General features: G+C 41.2%; 1 protein-coding gene across 4 annotated transcripts in view; it reads right to left on the bottom strand.

Moving 5' to 3' along the window:
* Positions 1-8,635: 8,635 nt before the first annotated feature.
* The window catches only part of prkd3 (protein kinase D3), a 36,984-nt gene continuing 25,220 nt past the window's right edge, over positions 8,636-20,399 (bottom strand). For 3 of the 4 annotated variants that reach the window (XM_062439907.1, XM_062439909.1, XM_062439908.1), the window contains 12 exons: positions 20,155-20,341; positions 19,093-19,216; positions 18,754-18,831; positions 15,595-15,871; positions 14,032-14,084; positions 13,556-13,628; positions 13,329-13,435; positions 13,046-13,207; positions 11,993-12,091; positions 11,635-11,902; positions 11,048-11,133; positions 8,637-10,864 (listed from right to left, as the gene is read on the bottom strand). In XM_062439907.1, coding sequence (XP_062295891.1) covers positions 10,691-10,864; positions 11,048-11,133; positions 11,635-11,902; positions 11,993-12,091; positions 13,046-13,207; positions 13,329-13,435; positions 13,556-13,628; positions 14,032-14,084; positions 15,595-15,871; positions 18,754-18,831; positions 19,093-19,216; positions 20,155-20,341 — 1,688 coding nt within the window. In that variant the 3' untranslated portion in view covers positions 8,637-10,690. Of the gene's footprint in view, positions 10,865-11,047; positions 11,134-11,634; positions 11,903-11,992; positions 12,092-13,045; positions 13,208-13,328; positions 13,436-13,555; positions 13,629-14,031; positions 14,085-15,594; positions 15,872-18,753; positions 18,832-19,092; positions 19,217-20,154; positions 20,342-20,399 lie in introns of all 4 variants that reach the window. The other variant, XM_062439910.1, reaches the window with a different exon arrangement.

The following is a 20,399-nucleotide window of genomic DNA, read 5'->3' as shown; positions in this document are numbered from 1 at the left end:
CCTCTCTCGGTCATTGTATCCAACTGGCTCTGTGTGTGGCACACAGAACAGCCTGATTATTTCAAATCAAGCGTGTGTGAAGAATTTTTGAATCGATACATTTCTGAATTGGTGGAATTTGTGAGCATTTTGGCACTGAGTGGATCTCAATATAATTTCAGCCAGAGTAAACAGGGGTGCAGTGGTGGCAATTAACCCCCAGACCTATTTGCATACCGTTTTATCTGCTGGATTGAATATACAGTGCATATAGATAGGAGGGAGATTCGTTTTTATTCACGTGTGTGTGTGTTTTATAACGCTTTAAAAATGATTAAAGTTTACCTAAACGTCTTTTATCCACCGTCTCAACAGGCTGTCAGCAGGGCCGGGCCCCGCGGTGTTGAGGCCCTTAATTCTCGCAGCTTGTACAGTATTTGTATGACACAAACATCAAGGTGAAGCTACAGTCCGGTGCCGGCCACGTGTCAGTGGTTGTACATCTATTTGACTGCATATTTACGCAAGAGCATAACTATCAGTATAGAGCCCCATTAGTAAAGGCGAGTAAACCTGTCTTGTTGACGAGGGACTAACACAGTCTGCTTAACTTGGAAATGAGATCATGAGAAAAAGCTCTGTGTGTTTGAGGATTGGGGATTGCACCGGCGGAGAGCTCTCTCGGCCTGAGTCCGCCAATACAAGATTTTTTTTTTTACATTTCATATATTTTATTATTAAAGAAAACAGTATTTTCATAATTATAAAAAGTTGGAAAGAAATAATCATATAATAATTCTGTATTTTTAGTGTTAGTGTATTAGTAGGTCTTCATTTAAAATAACATAAACACATTGATGAATAATGCAATATATGTCCATATTTTTAAAATATGAAACATTTCAGTTTAACTAATTCTGTTTCATACAAAAATAAGCCAACATTGTCTAGACTTATGTGTATTACACAAGCATGTATGGTGTTTATCAGTGTCAGAGAATTTAGGACACTAAACTGACCCAAAATTTCCTGGTAGAAAAGTTCTTATTTTGGTGTTGTTTGTTACTCATGTATAAATTTAGGCAATACGTGTAGTTATTCCAAAGTTACAGACACCAAATCCTCAGTATTTTAAAATGGTCCTTGACCTGTATGACATTATGTTCCTGAATGAGACATGTTGCTAATTCCACAGTTAATCATCAACCTGCCAGAGTCCCCTCACATGGGTAAAGGTCACATTTTGGATTTAGTCAAAAACAAAAACTGCCACATGCAGTTGCTCTATCACCCTATTTTTTACCTCCTCTGTCTGGTATAATTCTCTGGTCATGTACAGTGTATCCCTATATTATGTGTACATTTTCACATTGGCAACAACAAAATGTTTGAATTCTGTTGGAGCTTCTGCCACTTAGTGTCAGACACCAGCTCAAACAGGAGATTGTTCTGTGTCAGTTTGACAAAGTCTAGGTTGTGTGTGTCCTGTTTGACTTGTTATTGCAGGAAATAACAAACAAAATGTTAGTGGAAATGATGTGTTTGTGTTAGAAGATATCACAAGAGTAGAGCATAAAGAGTTGGTATAACAACTCTTAAATTTTAATTGTACAATTCATTTACATCAGTTCCTGCAAAGCTTCATTTACAGTAACGGATGTTCTTAAACTTTTAACAGTGATAGAGGAAATGATTAATTCATTGACTCTTTGTGTTTGGATGTGAGGTGATTCCTTCTAAAATTGTAGAAATGAAAGATTTTGAAATGAATGAAAATGGAGCTGAACAGCAACACAACTAACCCTAACTCTAACCCTTTTCTGACACATCATTTAATGTTTCATGAAAAGAAAAAAATTACAAATGATTTATGAAGTCAAATCATTTTATGATGGTGATGTTATGTGTGTCATTATGCATGTGGAAAGTTTTGGCTACAAGTGAAGAATCTGCTGCAATGCTATAGCAACCAACCGTGCAAACTACTGACCGTAGACGTTCATTTGCTTCTGTTCAGCCCTGCTCTTCAATAATGTTCAATTTGACTGGCTTAGTGGCAAATGAGACAATATGTAAGGCTAAAACCTCAGAGTCTCCCATCTATTAGTTCATTACAGCACATTGATCGGATGTGATTCTAAATGCATTATAATTGGAAGAAAACTGCTATTACATTTATTGTGGATCATCCTGTTCATTGATTCATGTTCACATGGCATACACTCAAAATGAGAACAAACGTGCATTTTCTTGCTTGAGTCAACAAAAGAGGACACACATTGTGCAAGTTGACATACTCTCAGTGTTGTAGTGCCCTACTTCTCTGCTCCTCTCGGGCTGAATCTGCCACTTTGTTGATCAATTAGCCTCCATGATGATCAGTGTTACTTTTCACACGTTCAGGTGTCATTCCTTTACTGATTATTGCAAGGGCAAACACAAAGTGCTGAAAGTTTAATGAGTCAGTAATAGTAGTGAAAGTGCAACACCTGCATGTGCAAAGGCTTAAAATAACAGCACAAGGCCTTGGTTTTCTGAGATGCTGTTGGGTGTCTGGGAGGATTTCTTAGGCGCAGGGGCAGGGGGATGGAAACAGGGTGCTCCACGCTCTGTGAGAGGAAGGCGGACCTTTTCGAACATTCCTTCAAACACCCAGGAGTTGTTGGCAGGATTGTGTTAACTTTAAGTTTCAGCTTTCAAAGTGAGTTTTTTTTTTTCAACTGAAATTTAAAGATTCACTTAAGAATGTCCTTTTTTGTGGCTTTGTATCCTTCTGAGTGTCTGACAAAGCAGCACAGGGCAAAGGGTTAAGCATGTAATTCATCAAAATAAAATTAATAACGAGAGAGTCTTCCTCTTAGAAAGTGCTGGAGAAAAAAATGTTTGCTGCCAACTTGCCTGTGGTGACAGTAAACATTCCAGAGCCAGGCTGGAGTTTGGACTTGCCATTATCTGCCACAGCTGTGACAACGCCTGTTGGCCGCAGGTTTGTGGCTGGCCACACTGTGTTTACCTGGAAATGAATCTGAAAAGCGGCTGGACTGGGAAGGCACACAACCCAGCTAAATAAAAACTGAGAGTGGTCATTGCAACGAGATGCAGTGGGAGGGAGTCCAAAGTTATTGCACTGGCCCCAGTGGGTCAGGGCGCAAACACAGGCGTAAACGGACTAAGGATATCCACAAATACGCACCTTTTGATATTGAGAGGAATGTGGCGAGGAATGCCATTGATATGTTTTATGTTGACGGTATCCAGGGCATTGCAGATTCAATACTTCTTTCTTGTTGTCATGTTAAAGGAGCCTATGTTGACCGCTGCCCTTCATTTATCAAACAAGGTGACAGTTTATCTATAGGACCACAGGGGTAGAATACGGAAGGTGGGATCCCAAGAGATGCACAGATCAGATGACACTAAAGAATGCATGAGTTATATTTAGTCTTTAAGAGCTCAGATTTTTTCAATATAAAGTTTTATATTCTTAAAACTAATTCAGGCCCAGCTTGCTGATAAGGTACCCTATATAAAATGGTTTATATGTTATAGTGAGTGATTTTATTTATATAATATAATGCTTTATAGATCACTTATCATCCATTAATAAGACCAACTTTTGGGTTGCCAGCTTGTGAAATTTCATCTCACTAGTCAGACTACTTTCTAGAAAATAGCTGCAGCTGATGAGGATTGCAATCTATTAACAATTTATTAACAACATATATAACTGCAGACCTAATCGCTTATTTGAATGAGAGAGAGAGAGAAAGATAGACCCATGAGCATTTATTTATATAATGGTTTACCAACATTTATAACTGTGTGGTAACCAAATAGGAAGGATAAACACATGACTGTGGGAATTTATTCTTTGTAAAGGCTTAAACTAATCTATAAAACATTAGTCAATGATTTATTAACCATTAATAAAGTATTCAGTTGCAGCATATAAATTATACCCTTTTATATAGGCTAGAGCATATACATATGCTCTTTATGAAGGGTATGTCATTCAAAAGTCACACAATTTAAGGTATGATTAAATATATTTTAGTATAAAATGGTGCAAATAGATATAATATGTTCCTACTAAGTTTGAAAAGCTAAATTAAACAAGTGAATAAATAAAAGTACTCAGGTTCATGTGGATATATGATATATTTTTTACATTGTATATATGCACCACCACTATCAATGCTCTGATATGGATCCACTCAGATGTTATGGCCCCTTCTAGTGCCTGTCTGAACTTTCTAAGCAACGTGGATAGGATGTGTATTAGAGCCAAAAGATCTAATATCACCAAATCAGCACATTGTTATTCATTAGTGGAGCAACTGCAGAGTCAATACACATTTAATCACAGACTGAAGGCAATTAAAACAGGAGGGGGGCAGTAGTGCTATGTTAATTAAAGTGCCAGGCTCCCATGGGAAGCTCTGTGTCTAAATATCACTACAATCAAGCCCATGCCATAATCCAAGATGAGCTATTGCTGTTCACACTCGGCCGCCGTGCTGTCAAGATCCCTGTCAGTGTGGACGAGAGGGCAAACCTGACCTGATGATTAAAACGTTGCATACCAGTAATGATCTTTCTAATCCTAAGTGACTCAAAAGACACGGACATAACCCAGTGGTTGCATCTTCTTCATGACAGTTAAATTAATCGATCAAGTATTTTAATCTAGTTTTGAATTGATAGTATCAATTGAAATAGAGGCGTAACCCAGATACTGTGACAATCTTCAGTACAGTATCTTCCTCTGATCACCACAATGCTCGATTTCCTCAAATCTGTGGGACTGCAACCATCTCTGAGACCTCTTGAGAAAACATGCACACACACACATCTCAGCTCTACATCTGAGAGAGGCTTTTGGTCCATTTCCTTTTTCCATCAGTCAGTCAGTCAGTCAGTCAGTGAGGTTTATATCTGTCTCTGTCTTATCTGTATTCCAGGCTGATGGGGAAATTCAAGTTTGGGATTACCTCTGACTGCTGACCCGAACCCATCTCAGACAGCTGGCCATCCCTGCACTTTCATTATCCTCATGCTTCAGAGCACCATATACAACAAAATCTCACACTCTCTTGAGCAAGAAGACGTCGCTGGCATATCTGCGCCTGAATGCTATCCTTGTTTCGTATGCATGGGGATAGAAATTAAAAGCTGATAGTGGAGAATTTATATCTGGTCTACATTAGAGGAGAGCCTATATCTTCTACCAGGGCAGTTGTCTCCTTCCTGTATGGACTGAGGGCCCATCCATATGCAGATGGCTAATTTGTAGTGTTTACAGAGGAGCATAGAGGGGGCCGACAGCTCATGAAGAGGGCTGAAAGGGAGCTGCATACGTGTCACCCCAGGAGCCTGGTGGTAAAGCCTGCCCTACCAGAGCAACAACATAAGTGTCCAATCTGTGTTTGCTTACCCGTGGACACCGATGGCTGAGTCCTGGCCTGGGGCCCGTAAATTGTGCCTTTTTTACAGGCCCTGACAGCTAACAGGCTATTGGGAACAGAGGCCCAATGACACAGCCACTCAACAGATTAGCACCTCATCAGCCTCCTGCAGCTCCGAACAAATACGGTCCCTGCCTCCTTTAAGACACAATAGGGCCACCACCGCTAAACAGCCCCCCGCCAAGAGGGCCCCCACCCTTGTGCACCGCAAAACTTCCTGGTCTGGTCTTTCTCTGGGCCACAGCTGCATCAAGGGGTCCTTCCCCAGTCCCTGGCCCACCCCGACCCCAATTGGCAAGATGTGTGTATTTCAGGTGAGCAAATATTGCCACTTGCCTGAGAGTTCAATGGCCAGCCCTTTCGGAGGGGGTGGGGGGGTTGCGTATTGCGCCTGCCTGCTTTGCAACAGAGGTACATGTGGCCTCACACAGCAACCAGTCCATAGGATGGGTCAGGGGAATTCTCCAGGCACAGCTGGAGTCAGCAAATCAAACATACCTATATAGCTCGTCTGCATTTTCCCAGACTGGGAAACCATTTCCAGTTTTCATTTCCTCTCTACGCAGCTTTTACAACAAAAGAATGACTTGATGTTCCCAACAGCAACCACACACATAGATTTGACCTTTTTTCTACAATACACCATCTAATACTCTTGATTCATGACTTGCAGACATCTCACTTAAAGCATTATTATCTACTTCCTCAACAACATACCTAGAAATTTCCTGCAAAAGGGGAAATATACAAGACTCGTGATTCAGATAATTAGGCAATAGGTGAACATTTTGTTTGTTGTTTGAATTTTGCATGTAATACACCATTTGTCTCCAATAAGGTATAAATGCCCTCTGAAGTTGAATTAATTTGTCACCAGGTTCTTAATGTGGAAGGAGCAGATAGGGAAAATACATTGTGTGCTGTGAGATTGTATTAGAGATTTGAGATAGACTGTTTCTTGGGATTTGTGCCCTTCATCAAGGACACAAGAAGCCAAAGTAAAGCAGTCTGGCCTCTGTGTGTGTTGTAGTCAGTTACAGACAGAGGGCACTAAGCTGAGGAAGTGGGAACAGAGCAAGTCTGCAGTTTACAAACGTATATGTATATATGTGCTCACTATTTTAAGTTGTCAAATGAATCACTTTATGTATTGGTCATGACTGAAACACAGTGATGTACGGAAGAAAGGCCACCAATGAATGCTGTACCAACAGACCCTCAGATAAAGGCCAAGACCACAGCTAAAGAGTACAGGGCCAGCTTAGGTAAAGGCTACAACTATGTATTAGGTCGGAAGATGATGTGTCAGTGCTGAGGACCACCTTGATCTACCCCCCCCCCCCCTTCCTGAAGTTAAACAGAAGTGTGGGTAGCCGTGTCCTGGGAGGCCTTCTCCGCCATCACAGTGAAATGGAACTGGCCCAGAAAGCAAACAAGATCTCTCCCCATCTCTCCCCAAGCCCAGACCAACCTTGTCCGGGTGATGGGTTTTTCTGTTGTTTTGTTTGTTTGCTTGTTTGGTCTGGAGCCCATGGATACCCAGTATGAAGTAGAGAGAAGAAGTAGAAGACATGGAGGAGAGGAGTTGGAAGGGCGGAGGGGGAGATGCGTGACACACAGACCTCCCCTTGAGGTGATGAGGGACCTGCTGAGAAGCTACCAGGCAAAGCCAGTCGACAAATATACACAGACCCCAGGATCAGGGCAACAAAGACAGATCACTGTCTCTGATCCTTCAGTTATTTCTGACGCGCACCTGATAGCGCAATCTTGACTTATGTTAATTCTCTCTCAAATTTTCAAAGGTGCTCTAAGGTTCACCTCAAAAGAGACTCCTCTGGAGTATCCAGATGTATTTCGTAACATGTGAAAGACTTTTATATCCAGGCATCTGCACAGGTAATTTATAACATTTGTAGACAATATTACATTGTGAAATGTCTGAAGATGAAGATCCAAAGGCTTCACCTCACATATTGTGTCTGGTCAGGAAACTCTTAGAAAACCTATTCCATTACAATTTCACTGGATTACCCTACAGACACTGACACCTTCTGGCAGCACTGAGAACTGCTTTCTCAGTGAATACAGGCTAAGAATACTAATACATGCAGTGTCCCAAAATGATTCGAGGCATGACATGGGCTCCTATATGACTAATTTGCTTACATCCTAATATGAGCCCATAACATCATGCAATTAAATTCAAAATATTTTAAACTTGCCATTAGAGAGCACCAATAGAGGTATGGTATACTCATCCTGAAGAATGTGCATAAAAACTACAGCAACATTTTATAAAGATCCTCTCAAGCCTTATTTTAAGACATAACAATTCCCAGTTTCATGTGTTCTGTCCACAAAAAGTTTGATTACTTACCCAGAACCTATGTACATACAAATATTTCTCATTTCAGATGTTTTACTGCTGGACACACTATGTCTCCTATTAACTGACTCAAAGGACCTTAGTCTATGAATGTGCATTGAAGGCTTCAAGTTTCCACATCACACTTGTGTATGGGAGCAGTATCGGATTGTCACACATTTTCAAATTGAAGGGGACTTTAAAAATGGTCCCCCAACTAAGGTGATATATTGTTTTACTGTTAAATGGAACAGCATATATATCTACACAGTATGAAATCTGTTGATATCTATTTTTTAAGAGAGACATGAAGGAGTAAAAGTTCCACATGTCCAACCAGAGGAGGGAGACATTGCACATTGCATTTTCAGGGAGTTCTGGTCTTAACTTCTTGTCTTCTAAATAACTGTACAAACACCTTTTTCAATTATATATTTAGATTTCACCGACACAAGCTATTCTAAATTACTTGATATAGTGGGCAGGTTGGGTTTATTTCATTTACTGCTTAATGTGTCGACCAACTCAGTGAACTCTGGTGTTTGGGTATGTTTGCTGTATAAATGGCTGTTTCCCCCATGGGGGTTAATGGGGTCATCTGGCCTCCAAAGGAAGTCCACATCTTGAAATCATTCAGACAAAGCAGATAAAGGAGAGTATTATTAAATATCGTTTAGAGAGAGAGAGAGAGAGAGAGAGAGAGAGAGAGAGAGAGAGAGAGAGAGAGAGAGAGAGAGAGAGAGAGAGAGAGAGAGAGAGACAAAAAAAAGAGTATTCTCAACTTCTCATCAGTGGCTATTAGAAGATAGCACTGCAATAATGCTAGCCATGATTGCTAACAGTGGTCGGCCAGTATCTCGGTGCAAAGAACACTGGTAGAGGAATCAAGGAAAGTGCACTTCATAGATTTGGGTAAATTAATGACAGCTGTCCATTCTTTGTAGTGTATGGTGAACTGTGCATTCAAACAAAAGGCCTATTCAGAAGTACAATCCAAAAAATAAGACATTTTATTCATATTGCTGGAGTTGAACACCCGTTTGATACTTGAAGGGGTTCCATGATAGCATTTATCATGAGCGATTTCAAAGTCTTCCAGAAAACCCCCACATCACCACCACCCTCTTTAACCATGTCATTACTGCCTTGTGGTGAACGAGCGGCCCGGCAAACTGCTCGGTGTGGTGCAACAATCACATCCAGCTGCCGGGAGCGGGATCTGACATGTGTTACCACTACGCACTCACTCACTCATCATGATGCAACATACAAAATTAAGAGCTGTCCGATGCGTGTGTGCATGCAGGGGCACACCAATTCAAAATCTATTCTTAGGTTAAGTTTGGCACAAGAAAGAAAAGAAAGACATTCAGACCTTTAAGAAATCATTTTCCTTCTCAGTTAAGAGGTTGGGTTTTTATTCCATTGGTATGTACTGAAATATACAAAACATTGACACCTGCCAATCCAGCGGCAACAAAGACAGGAAAAGGACAACAGGACACAGGAATGTACTCCCAAAACACACCAACAGAGTTAACTACAAAACTGTAGCTCAATAAACTCCCATGTGAACCAAGTCGTAATTTAAACTTTTACTATCTAGACAAACGGGCTGTTGAAATAGTCCAGACAACATAATACACACAAGTAGCTTCCAAAGGAAATGGACACCAATATTTTGTTCTTTGTAAAATCTAGAATGGCCTTCAGATACTAACAGAGCATATTCCAGAATAGGAAAGTCACATTCAAAAATACTGCCAAAGTACAAAACAGGGTACATAGAAACATGATGCTCTAACATAGAGTCCATTGCTGGTTTTAGCCTAAAACTGATTAGAAGAATTGGCTCCATTATTGCTTTTACTGACAGATCTGGGTCTTATGGTCTTGTATCACACTGAAGAAATTCACAATTTCACAAAAGAAAAAGAGCTTGGAAATACTGAAATTAATCATTTTTATTTAGCTTGTTTTTCAGATTTGATATATTTGGTCCAAGTCTGTTGGTCGCTTTCTCCAGGAGAAAGTAGATTAAAAACCTGCACACTGTTAGCTGCCACTAACAGATCAAACTCGTGATGTATTAAGTATGAATAAACTCCTGTTGGATGAAAATAAATGGGACAAAGCAGCCAATACTGTGTGAGCTACTGATTATCACTCTTTAACACTTTGCACCTAGACTGGGCATGTTCTCTGTAGCAGCGAATAGTGTTTCTATTCAATTGCTATGTTCAATGGTAATATAGTGCAAAAATCTACCACAATTACTAAATACATTAAAAAAAACATACAAATGCATGTGATAGTTCCAGTTTCATGCCAGAGGACAGTCTCACAAACTGTTAGGAAATGAGAACAAAACGTATGTGTGTTATATTCTCAGACTGTAAATCCCTTGTGAAAAGTGCCCTTTACTCCTGGGGTAAGCTCTCTTTCTTTCTTTCTGTCTCACATAAAGAACAGAGCCGTATTATTACTCAAAATTATGTGTGTAAACTATTAAGTTCTTATGTATTTTGGCTTGGGACTGTTCTTGAAATGAACCAAACTTGAGCAAATCCGTGGAATGTTTTGATATCGTGCAAAAAGAAGGAGAGCGCTCTTCTCTCCTGACAGTTCCTTAATGCGTTTCCGTGGCACGCATCTCCGTCTGCCGACTGCTTGTAGCAGTTCATCATGCTACAAATTCTGTTGGGTTTTCCCACTATTAAAGCCTCTGGGGAGTAATTCTCAACCCGATCGGCTTCTCTCTGTTTCCACAACAAACAGTCTTGGAGGGAAAATCCACCGCTCCCAAAGCTTCATGCGAAAAGTCCCTGTGACAATCCTTCATCCTTAATACATGTGGTGTAGTAAGCCCCCTGTGCCACTAGGGGTCCTCTTCCATGTCGTCCAGATTGGGAGCCATGATGAAGTGTTTGGGGTAAACGAGACTGTGCTCGTCCGCGTACTCCTCCCAGCGTGCGTCGTCGCTCTCGTGGGTGATGTAGCGCTCGCCTCGTCGCGTCTCGAACTCCCTGAGGTCCAGCCATGTCTGGTAGTCCTGAGGAAAAGAGAAATTAACAATCAGATTAATGGAATGAAACATCCTTTGTGACATTAACTATTTAGAAATGACTCTGTTTGTGTTTTTTGGCATCCTTAGCTTTATTTGATAGATGACAGTATAGATAATTGTTTTCAAATGGACCAGCGAAAAATATATTTAAAAAAATACATATGTCACCTGTAACCAAGGATGGCTGAGACACTTGTCAACGCTGTACCTCTTCCTCATCTTGACTTGGAGAAGATTATTGATCAGATCTGTGGCTGTGAGGGAAATTGACATGGTGCAGATTGTATCAATGCATCATAAAAATACTTTCACCCAAATACATATCATTCAATACCCACTTAACAACGTGACTTTCAAAATGTGTCATGCCACAGTTGATGCAGCCCACAGATGAAAAGCCACAGTCTGTAACAAGCAGAGCTCGGGCCCGGGGGTTTAAATATCAGCATCGACACCACATTTATTTCACCATGTAAATTCTTCAACACTGTATGTGGGAGGAGCTGCAGCTTGGGCAGTCAGGGAGATTTGAAAGTGATTCATATCAACCACAGACAAAGTAAAAGTCAGATTACAATTCAGATGGCCCAGACATGTAGGTGGGGAAGATGGCTAAGAGGCTACATGACTGAGAATCAATTTGAATCTAAACTACAACCAGGTACAACCAGGCCGCCAAACACTAAGGGAAGTGAAAGACATGCCGTAGCAAAGCACTAGATATTAAAAGAAACGGAGCAACTACATCTTCTTACCCTCTGCGGAGATGTCTTTCCAGGGCGTAGGGGGGTACATGAAGGCAGCATTCTGGATCTGGTCGTTAATATCCTCGTCCTCATTAAAAGGGAATGTCCCGCTAAGGCTGACGTACACAATCACTCCCACTGACCACATGTCTAAGGAGCGGTTGTAGCCTTTGCTGCGCAGCACCTCTGGAGCCAGGTAAGCCGGGGTGCCCACTACCGACCGCCGGAAAGACTTCTCACCGATGATACGGGCGAAGCCAAAGTCACACAGCTTTACCTGGCAAGACAACAGGAAAATTGGTCAGAACATACACACACACAGGTGCCTGTATTAACACATGATGCAAATGTTTCTTTTTATTCTTACCTGAGGAAAGGGCTCAGCGGAGGCCAGTAGTACATTCTCAGGCTTCAAGTCACAGTGAACAATATTTTTGAAGTGCAGATGTCTCAAGGCCACCAGGATCTGTTGCAGACACAAGTCAAAAAAGCAGAGGTCTAGCTTAAAAACATCCAGATGACAATACTATAAACTCCACAATGTAACTGTTTTAATGTAGTGTGTGGTATAAACAGGGAAGTATTTGTATAATCTATGCAGGAGAAAAGTATGGTGCTGCCATATGGAAAAATAACAGTAGTATAAGCATACTAATGCACTTAAATACTTCCATCTTGACCAGTACCTTCACATCAAGACATATGATCTCATCTCATCATCCAATCTATATTCACGAGGCCTGGCATATACTAGCTCTGCTGCACGCATGTCTGCCTATGGCCCGGTACCAAAACCACAGTGCGCCTGGCTCCCCTGTCCTGACCCTGGCTTTGACAGAAGTCCTCCCGGCCACATCAGAGCCAAGCCCGCCGCAGCTAATGGGGCTGTTGTTAATGGCCCCGCTCCTGTTTAGAGCTCAGGATCCACGGAGGCCCAGGGGCCTGCCTCTTCTAATCAGGCCACAAAGCCACCAGCACGCTGCAGGCTGTAATCCATGGCCAGGGAGGAGGCCGTGATGCCATGCAGACCGATCCCGTAAACAATTCCCCCCAATCAGCTCACCACAAGAATAAACAGGCTCCGGAGCTGGAGCAGAGGCTTATGCACAGTATGCTAACACACTCAGAAAAAAAAGAGACGGGAGGATACAGAGAAAGAGGGACAGAAGACTATGATAGAAAAAGAAGAAACAATACATAAAAGTTCTTGCAAGAAGTGAAGGAAATGTGCACGTATTAAGTGTTGAAAAGCACCGGCATATGCTCTAGATCTAACAGCTGCTTTCATCTCATCTAGGAAGACTATTCTACCTTTAAGTGGAAACACTAGAATCTTGATGTTGAAGACTTAAGTGAGGATAAAGAGAGAAGGATTTGGAGAGGAAGAAAGGAAAGAGAAGCGTACTTCTGCAACACAGACCTGTGTGACTAGGAACTTGGTGACTCGTTCAGGCAGTTTGCTCTTCTCGCTGGACAGGATCATCTCCAGCATGTCGCCATGAAGCTTCTCCATGACAACAAACACCCGCTCTGGTGTTTCAAACATGCACTCCAAGTTGACGATACCTGGGTGATGCAGATTCTGAAGAAGAAGAGATAAATACATTCAGCCTAAACTCAATTGGGAATAGGAATATCTGTCTTTTTCATTTTAATTTTGAGAAAGTCATCATTTCTGTTGTTTGGTGGATTCTTGTTGTCACCTGTAAAATGGCCACCTCATTCCTTAGCTGGCTCTCCTGCTTGGTAGGAAATCTCATCTTGTCAATAACCTTGATAGCCACATCTCTGCCACTCTTCCTGTGTTTGCCTAAAATATGATGGGACATGGTCAAATAAAGAACTTTAATAGCCTCCAGATTTAACAGAATTTATACAGAACTTACATGAAATGAATGAGGTTTTATTGTATATCAAAAGTGAAACATACCTCCATACACAATGCCAAACTGGCCTGATCCCAGCACCTCATCAGAGAATATTTGGTACACTGAGGCAATATCCTATTAAAAAAAAAGATTTACACTATTACATAATTACTGTATTTTACTTTCATTGCTGGTAATATTCTGTTTATTTCCAACGGATATCAATTACATCATCAAAACCCCAGCAAAAATGTTGCTGTTTGTTTTCTGGTATTGCTAAATATTTAACTTTCACTCATTACAGAAGTGGAACTGAGACTAAAGTCCCTTGACCAAAACTTGAAGCTGCAGCTTCCTCATTCGTGCAGCAAAACAGCTTCCACGGAAGCTTTTGGTAAAAAAACAGTGGGATACAATTTCTTATTTCACCACAACAGATACTTTAATAGCACACGAATGCATGCATGTGCAGGCTATGCTGGGAAATTGTGCAATAGGCAACAGTGTTACAGTGTAAGAAAAAAGAAGCCCCACTCACCACATTCTCCTGGATCTGGCAGTTGGACACAGATATGCTGATGGACAGCTCTTCTGGAGGGGAAAACACATGACTTTACCAATGCATAAAGCAGCCAGTGATTATAGGAGCATCGCTCACATACTAGTATTTCTTTTTCACAACCTTCAAGCTTATCGCAGCTGCATGCAATAAGTCACAGCTCCAACATAATGAAGCATTTTATTACACAATACATTGGCAATAAAATTGATCTGGGAAGCTATGTGTGACTGAATGGTGCAAGTATGTAATGCATTTCATCACTTGGAATTTAGACAGCCGCAGGGGCTAATTCTGCATACTGGCCAATGAATAGAAAGCCAGAGATAAAAGAAAGTAGAAAACATGATGTTGTGATCATTTAACTAATGCTACACACAAAAATGTAGTTTTAATCTTGGAAAACAAGATTTTGCTTTTGAAAGACATAATGAGGCCATAAATTATACTGACATTTGCAGATTAAATATTCATTCAAGTTAATCCATCTATACTTAGTGAATGAACACAGATCTGTGGACAAACATGCTTCTACACAGTGTTATCATTTCTTTGTGGTGAGGATGTTTTGAGGGGGACATGATGAGTCTGTTTCAGGCCTCTTGCAGCTTTTTACTAATCTAAGAACCAAACTTTGAAATCCTTTTGCTTCTTATGCAACTCTCATGTGAATCTCTAAACAACAAATCAATTATAACCATTAAATTTCAAATGATAGCGCCCACACCCAGAGATAACTCTTTCTTTGTTGTTAGGGACCAATCCTTTTTTGATCTCATTTGAACCCTAGCAGAATAACACCTCCGTGCTAACTACTGTGAGTCAGATTATGTATCTGCACAGTCATGTCATGCAGTCATGTCAGTTTACCACTGTCATCTCCAAACAGTGCTGTGCTTCACAGACTCACTTCCTTTGGCCTACAAACACCAACACAGGGTTTCCCCTGCCCGTAACGCAAGTTAAGGAAGGCCAACTAAGCATTTTTTTGACCATCTCAACCACGATGGTGCAATTCTTTCCATATAGGCAAACCTTATACTTATACAAGCCAAGCACTTTTTGTTTATGGAAGGTATCCTGTAATATTACAAGTCATAGGTGAAAGAGGAAATGCCAATTCTTTTAAGAACCAATCACACACAGTCACAAACTGACCACTATCCTATCAAATTATATTACAAATGTTATTTATTGTCATAATTTTTCTATAAGAATTTTAGACTGGTAACTAACAATTCACATTTTGGGAATTTTGTGAGACAAAACATTTTGTATTGAACTTCCTTTTTATGTAAAGACAATATTATCTGAAACATGTCAATAACATTTCATGTGAAAGTCATGCTAGGAAAGCAAATGTTATCATTAATGGGCCCATTGTGAAAGTAAGCACACTATTTGTTGTCTTAATTTTTTTTTTCAATCAACTTTTAAAGAAAAAAACAATATCCTAGTTCAACTTTTATCCCAGATTCATGCATAAAACATATCAAAGCTTTTATTAAATAAAGCTGTAACATATTCTACAGGTCTACTTACTATGATCTTTGCCCTGGCCTACAGCACTGGCCACGCTGGGCTGTGGGGTGACAGGCATCAGGGCCTGTCTGATCGCCTTCTCCCAACCTTGAGCCACCTCCATGCCGACTCCCGAGGCGGCCAGCGCAGGGCTGTGGTAGTGACTGCCGTTGTTCTCCCCTACATAGTAGACCATGGTGGCTGTGATGATCTCAAAGCAGTGAGGGTTGCTGCCCTGTGCCAGATTACTGTAGTCTCTGGACTGCTCTACCTGGAGGATCTCAGACAGAGGGATTTCCTGTGGGAGGAATGAAAGACTCAGTAAAACTCCACTAATAAATACCTTCTAAGTTTCTCAGATAAATAATCCAGAATTCTTTTTTTTGGCAGTGTGTACAAAAGCCAATACACCTAAAGAATAAGTTATTTCTTTGCTATTAAAAAAACAACAACAATCCTCATCAAAACAGTGTATAACACAGTGTGAAGAGTCCAACAGCAGATCAGAACACATACAAACACTTCAACACACCCATCATACATATGTACATACTGTATAATAAGGATATTTCCTTGGCAGGAGATGTAAAAAAAAAAAAGAAGAGAACTATCAACAATAATAAGATGAAGGTGATATAATGGTCCATGGAAGAAATGGCGACTTAAAGAGTGAATAAATAAATGTATTAATAAATTAAAACAACAAGGACCACACTTTTTTAAAGTTGATAATCTAATTTAAAACAAACTTATCAAAGGTGGAAAAATACTTCATTGAAGGATACTCCACCTGCTGGATAACCTGCAGCAGAGACATTTCTACTGTTCAACAATGCAACAATACTGATAAAGAGTAAAGTAACACTCACACCCTCCAAACGTCCTCACACTCAGTTGTTGGGTACAATCACAGAGTTGATTATAAAATCCCAGCTCTAACTTTCTCCTCTACCCTTCTCAGTCTTATGAGCACACTCATAAAGGACAGCTGGAACACACTTTAAAAGTCCCCCCTTCCTCTTCCAACTTCACTGTCAAATCAAAGAGAGGAGGGAGGGTTGAATAAATAAAAAACACAGTGAGCTTCCAGCCAATGGGGGCTCATAGAGGCGCACGCTGTCCCCTCCGCGTGGCTCACCACAGAGTATCAGATGAAGTGCTTGTGGTTAGCAGGGCCGGGTCACGTGAGCAGTCCCTGCGGCGGCTGAAGCGCTCTGGTTCCCTGATTACAAGGCAGGGCCAGCCAGAGGCCCCATTTGAGCACGAGCCGCTGGCGCTACCGCTAGCCACTGAGACGAAAGACACAGCAACTACCGTTCCACAGGGTAGAGTGGGTGGGTGAGTGAGTTTGTGTGTGTGTGTGACAGGAATCAATCTGGCAGATACAGAGAGAAGCCCCCTCACCCTATGAAATTTTCTTCAGAGAAAGCCACAAGTACAGGGGTCTCGTCTTCAAACGAGGAGCCGTTATGGCTTCCAAATGGAGAAAATGGCTGCCATGCCTGGCGAGCGAGCCACCACGCGACCGCCACTAATCAGATCGGAGGTATAAAGAAAAAGGGGAGAGGGGAGGACAGTGGCCACACACTGATGAGCAGCAGGCAGGAAACTTCAGAGAAATGAGAGGAAAAATGCCCAAGACAGAAGGCTTCCCGGATACAGACTCAGCATATGGAGAACCGCTATCTGTGGTCTTAGAAAAGAAATCCCTAACAGACTCTTTTTCTACTGTATATACAGGAAAACATCATTCTTTATATATCGTGGATAGAAATCTGCTACCCTGAGCCAAACAGGCATGGAACTAAGACCAAACTTTGGAGCTAGCCTTCGATTAGCCTCCTGAAGGTTTTAAACGTAGCTAAGTGCCAACTTGATAATAAAGAAGCACATAAAGCTTCTAGTAAACACACCCTGAGGTGTCTGTCCCCACTGAGGTTTCCTCTACGAGGCTTCGGTGGCGAGGGATACAGGGTGTGACAGAATAATTGGGAGACAAGTATGAGGGAAGTTTGTTGTTTCATATCCAGTGTAAGTAGAGGTAGTGAGAAGTAGAAGAAAGCAGGGACTATATAAACAGCTGTGTGTAAAACCACCTGTTTGACACACACACACACACACACACACACACACACACACACACACACACACACACACACACACACACACACAGACACACACACACACACACACACACACACTGAAAGACAAGGGTGCTGGTTCTCGTGCTGGAAACTCTGCAGAAGTCCCACGCGCCATCGTACCACATCGCAACTCTGACCACAGTTGAAGTAGGTGTCAAAGTCTCAAAACACACAAAGGGACACAAACAATAAAATGATTACATCCCCCACCCTACGCACAACCACAACACACATGTGGAAGTCTTTACCTTCTCCCCCCTCAGTCTTCAGTGTGTAATTACTGTGCTATTAAGCCCCTGCGGCAGTGTAATGACTGACTACGATGCTGGCATTGAGCGGGAAGTGTCACACGCTCTCCACGGCTGATTTTGCACGTTGAAATTACAGCGTTTCGCAAGCGGTCAACGAGGACGTACGATCTATAAACCAATTCGAATTTGACCGGACGATTGATATCAGTTCGTTTTAATAATCATGGATTGAAACCGTCTTTTGTCAATCCATTTCATTTCGGATTTGGAGATTCTGCTAGTCTATTTTTTTTTTTTGCTTTAAAACCCCTTCAAATGTCCCAAGTTATCTGATAAAGACAACAATAGCTCAACATAGAGACTGCCAGTGACTCAATCCTTTCACTTCATGCAAGGAAGAGACCAAACTGCAGTGTGAAAAACCACAGGGGAAATTTCAGCAGGCCGAACTGACCTCAGTGTAGTTCACGGTTGCAACATGATAGCCCTCATGTTTAGTCACACAGCTACTGCTGCTTAGATTTTATTTACAAATCTCTCATAAGTGTGACAGACAATATCCAAACATGGAAATAAAACCAGATCCCTTTTAAATGGCATCAGCATCACTCCTTTTGAATTCTAACAAGTAGTGCAATGGTTCCTTTTCAATACTATTCACCATGAATTCAACACTGAATCAACTTGCATCAAGCTGCTCCATTTGCTGACATTTTAATGAATGTTACTGTGGGTTTGATGGAGGAAGAGACATGTTTTTCCAGAGATGATAGCTTTATGCTTACTTTGTAGAACTTGGCTCCGGTGTCATTCTGGAACAGACTCAGACTCTTGCTGTCCAGCCTCCAGTAATGTCTCTTCCGCTGTAAAAGAAAAAAGAAAAGAAAAGAAAAAAAAAAGGGGGAGAGTGAAGTCCAAGTTAGTATAAATGGCAAAAAATACATCACCTACCAACGTAACTGTTGTCTTAATTTTTTTGTTTCGCGAGGAAAATACCTTCTGTGCTGAATTCAACACATGTGAACAGCTTTGGTAGAAGGAGTTTTTTTCCCCCAGCATACAGGCTAAGCACAGCTCATTTCAAACTGGGCTCCTCTGTTGGGCTTTGGGGTTATCAGTCTTACCAGGTTGTCCCTGCTCGTATAATGAACCATCCAGCCCTCTTTCACCACAGTGGAGCTCCGCCTTTTGGTGTGTTTGATGGACTGGACCACCCGCATCAGAGGGATGTTGCTGCTAGTGGAAGGGCTAGAAAACACACACACATAAAAAAAGAAGGATTTTACTGATTAAAACTCTTTTAGAATAATGACAATTCACTATAATTCAATATAATGACATCTTAATTCACTTGTTCATAAAACCTTTTGTATCTGCTTTTCCAAGCAGTTAGTGTCCTTCCTAACAGAAACTCTGTACAGGAAGTAATGCATTTTATGTTTGCAGCAGTGCCAAATCTGGTAGAAACATAAAATGCTGCTGGTAGAATAAACATAAGATGAACCTGGTGGTTTAAAACAACAACGCCCCAAAAACTAATATATGAAAAAAGAATTACTGTAGGCGGCAGGCATGAATAGTGAAACCCATGACTGAAGCAACAAAGCAAACAGTGCCACCTACAGAAATGTACACTTCATCAGCAATACATTTAAAGGATGTGTTCACAATTTTTCATGTCCTAAAACAACCGTCAGGTGCCCAAATTAACATTGATACATGTTTGTCTTGCTGTAGTCATTCCTCCTGTTCATACTGACCATTAAAAGTCCCCCCTTCAAGTGAGCTTTGAATACAAGAACAAAAATGTATTTAGAAGTTTATCTGAAGATAATATAAGACTTCAGCCATCTAAGGTAGTCATATCTTCCACAGATACAGTCTCTTTTGTAAAAGCATCCCTCTTACTGTCTCGACGGACAGTGTCTTCCTGTTCAGCTGCAGTGGAACGACAACAAAAGAGGGAATTTGGCACTAAAAAGACCGTAACTTTGAAGACACTGATTTGGTTTGACTAGTGCTGATGACTGAAGCCTAATATTATCTCCAAATAAATGTTTAAATAATTTTTTGCACAAAAGGAGGATTGTAGATCACTTACATTAAAAAACATGGATTATGAAGGGATCTCTTCATTTTCCAATGAAAACAGAAATGTAGATTTAATTCAATCAATATGGTCATACCTAATAGTCTTGATGGGCTCTTCATCCTTCTCTCTGTCCAAGAAGGGGGAGTCCATGTCAAACATCCTCTCATCTGGGGTTGAGGGTTCCTCGGGGTCATCCAGTCCTCTGCTACCATCCAAGTCACTACTGTCCACCTCCATGGTATCCATGGTGGTGTCTGAGTCTGGGCCAGGGCTGGCTGGCTCTACACATGCACATCAACAGCACTGTTGCAAATACTCCAGATATACTGTATCACTGTT

The sequence above is a fragment of the Scomber scombrus genome, chromosome 19, assembly GCF_963691925.1.
Source record: "Scomber scombrus chromosome 19, fScoSco1.1, whole genome shotgun sequence".
Taxonomy (NCBI): Eukaryota; Metazoa; Chordata; class Actinopteri; order Scombriformes; family Scombridae; genus Scomber; species Scomber scombrus.
Note: the sequence above shows the minus strand (reverse complement) of the source record. Positions and strands in the feature narration are given on the sequence as shown.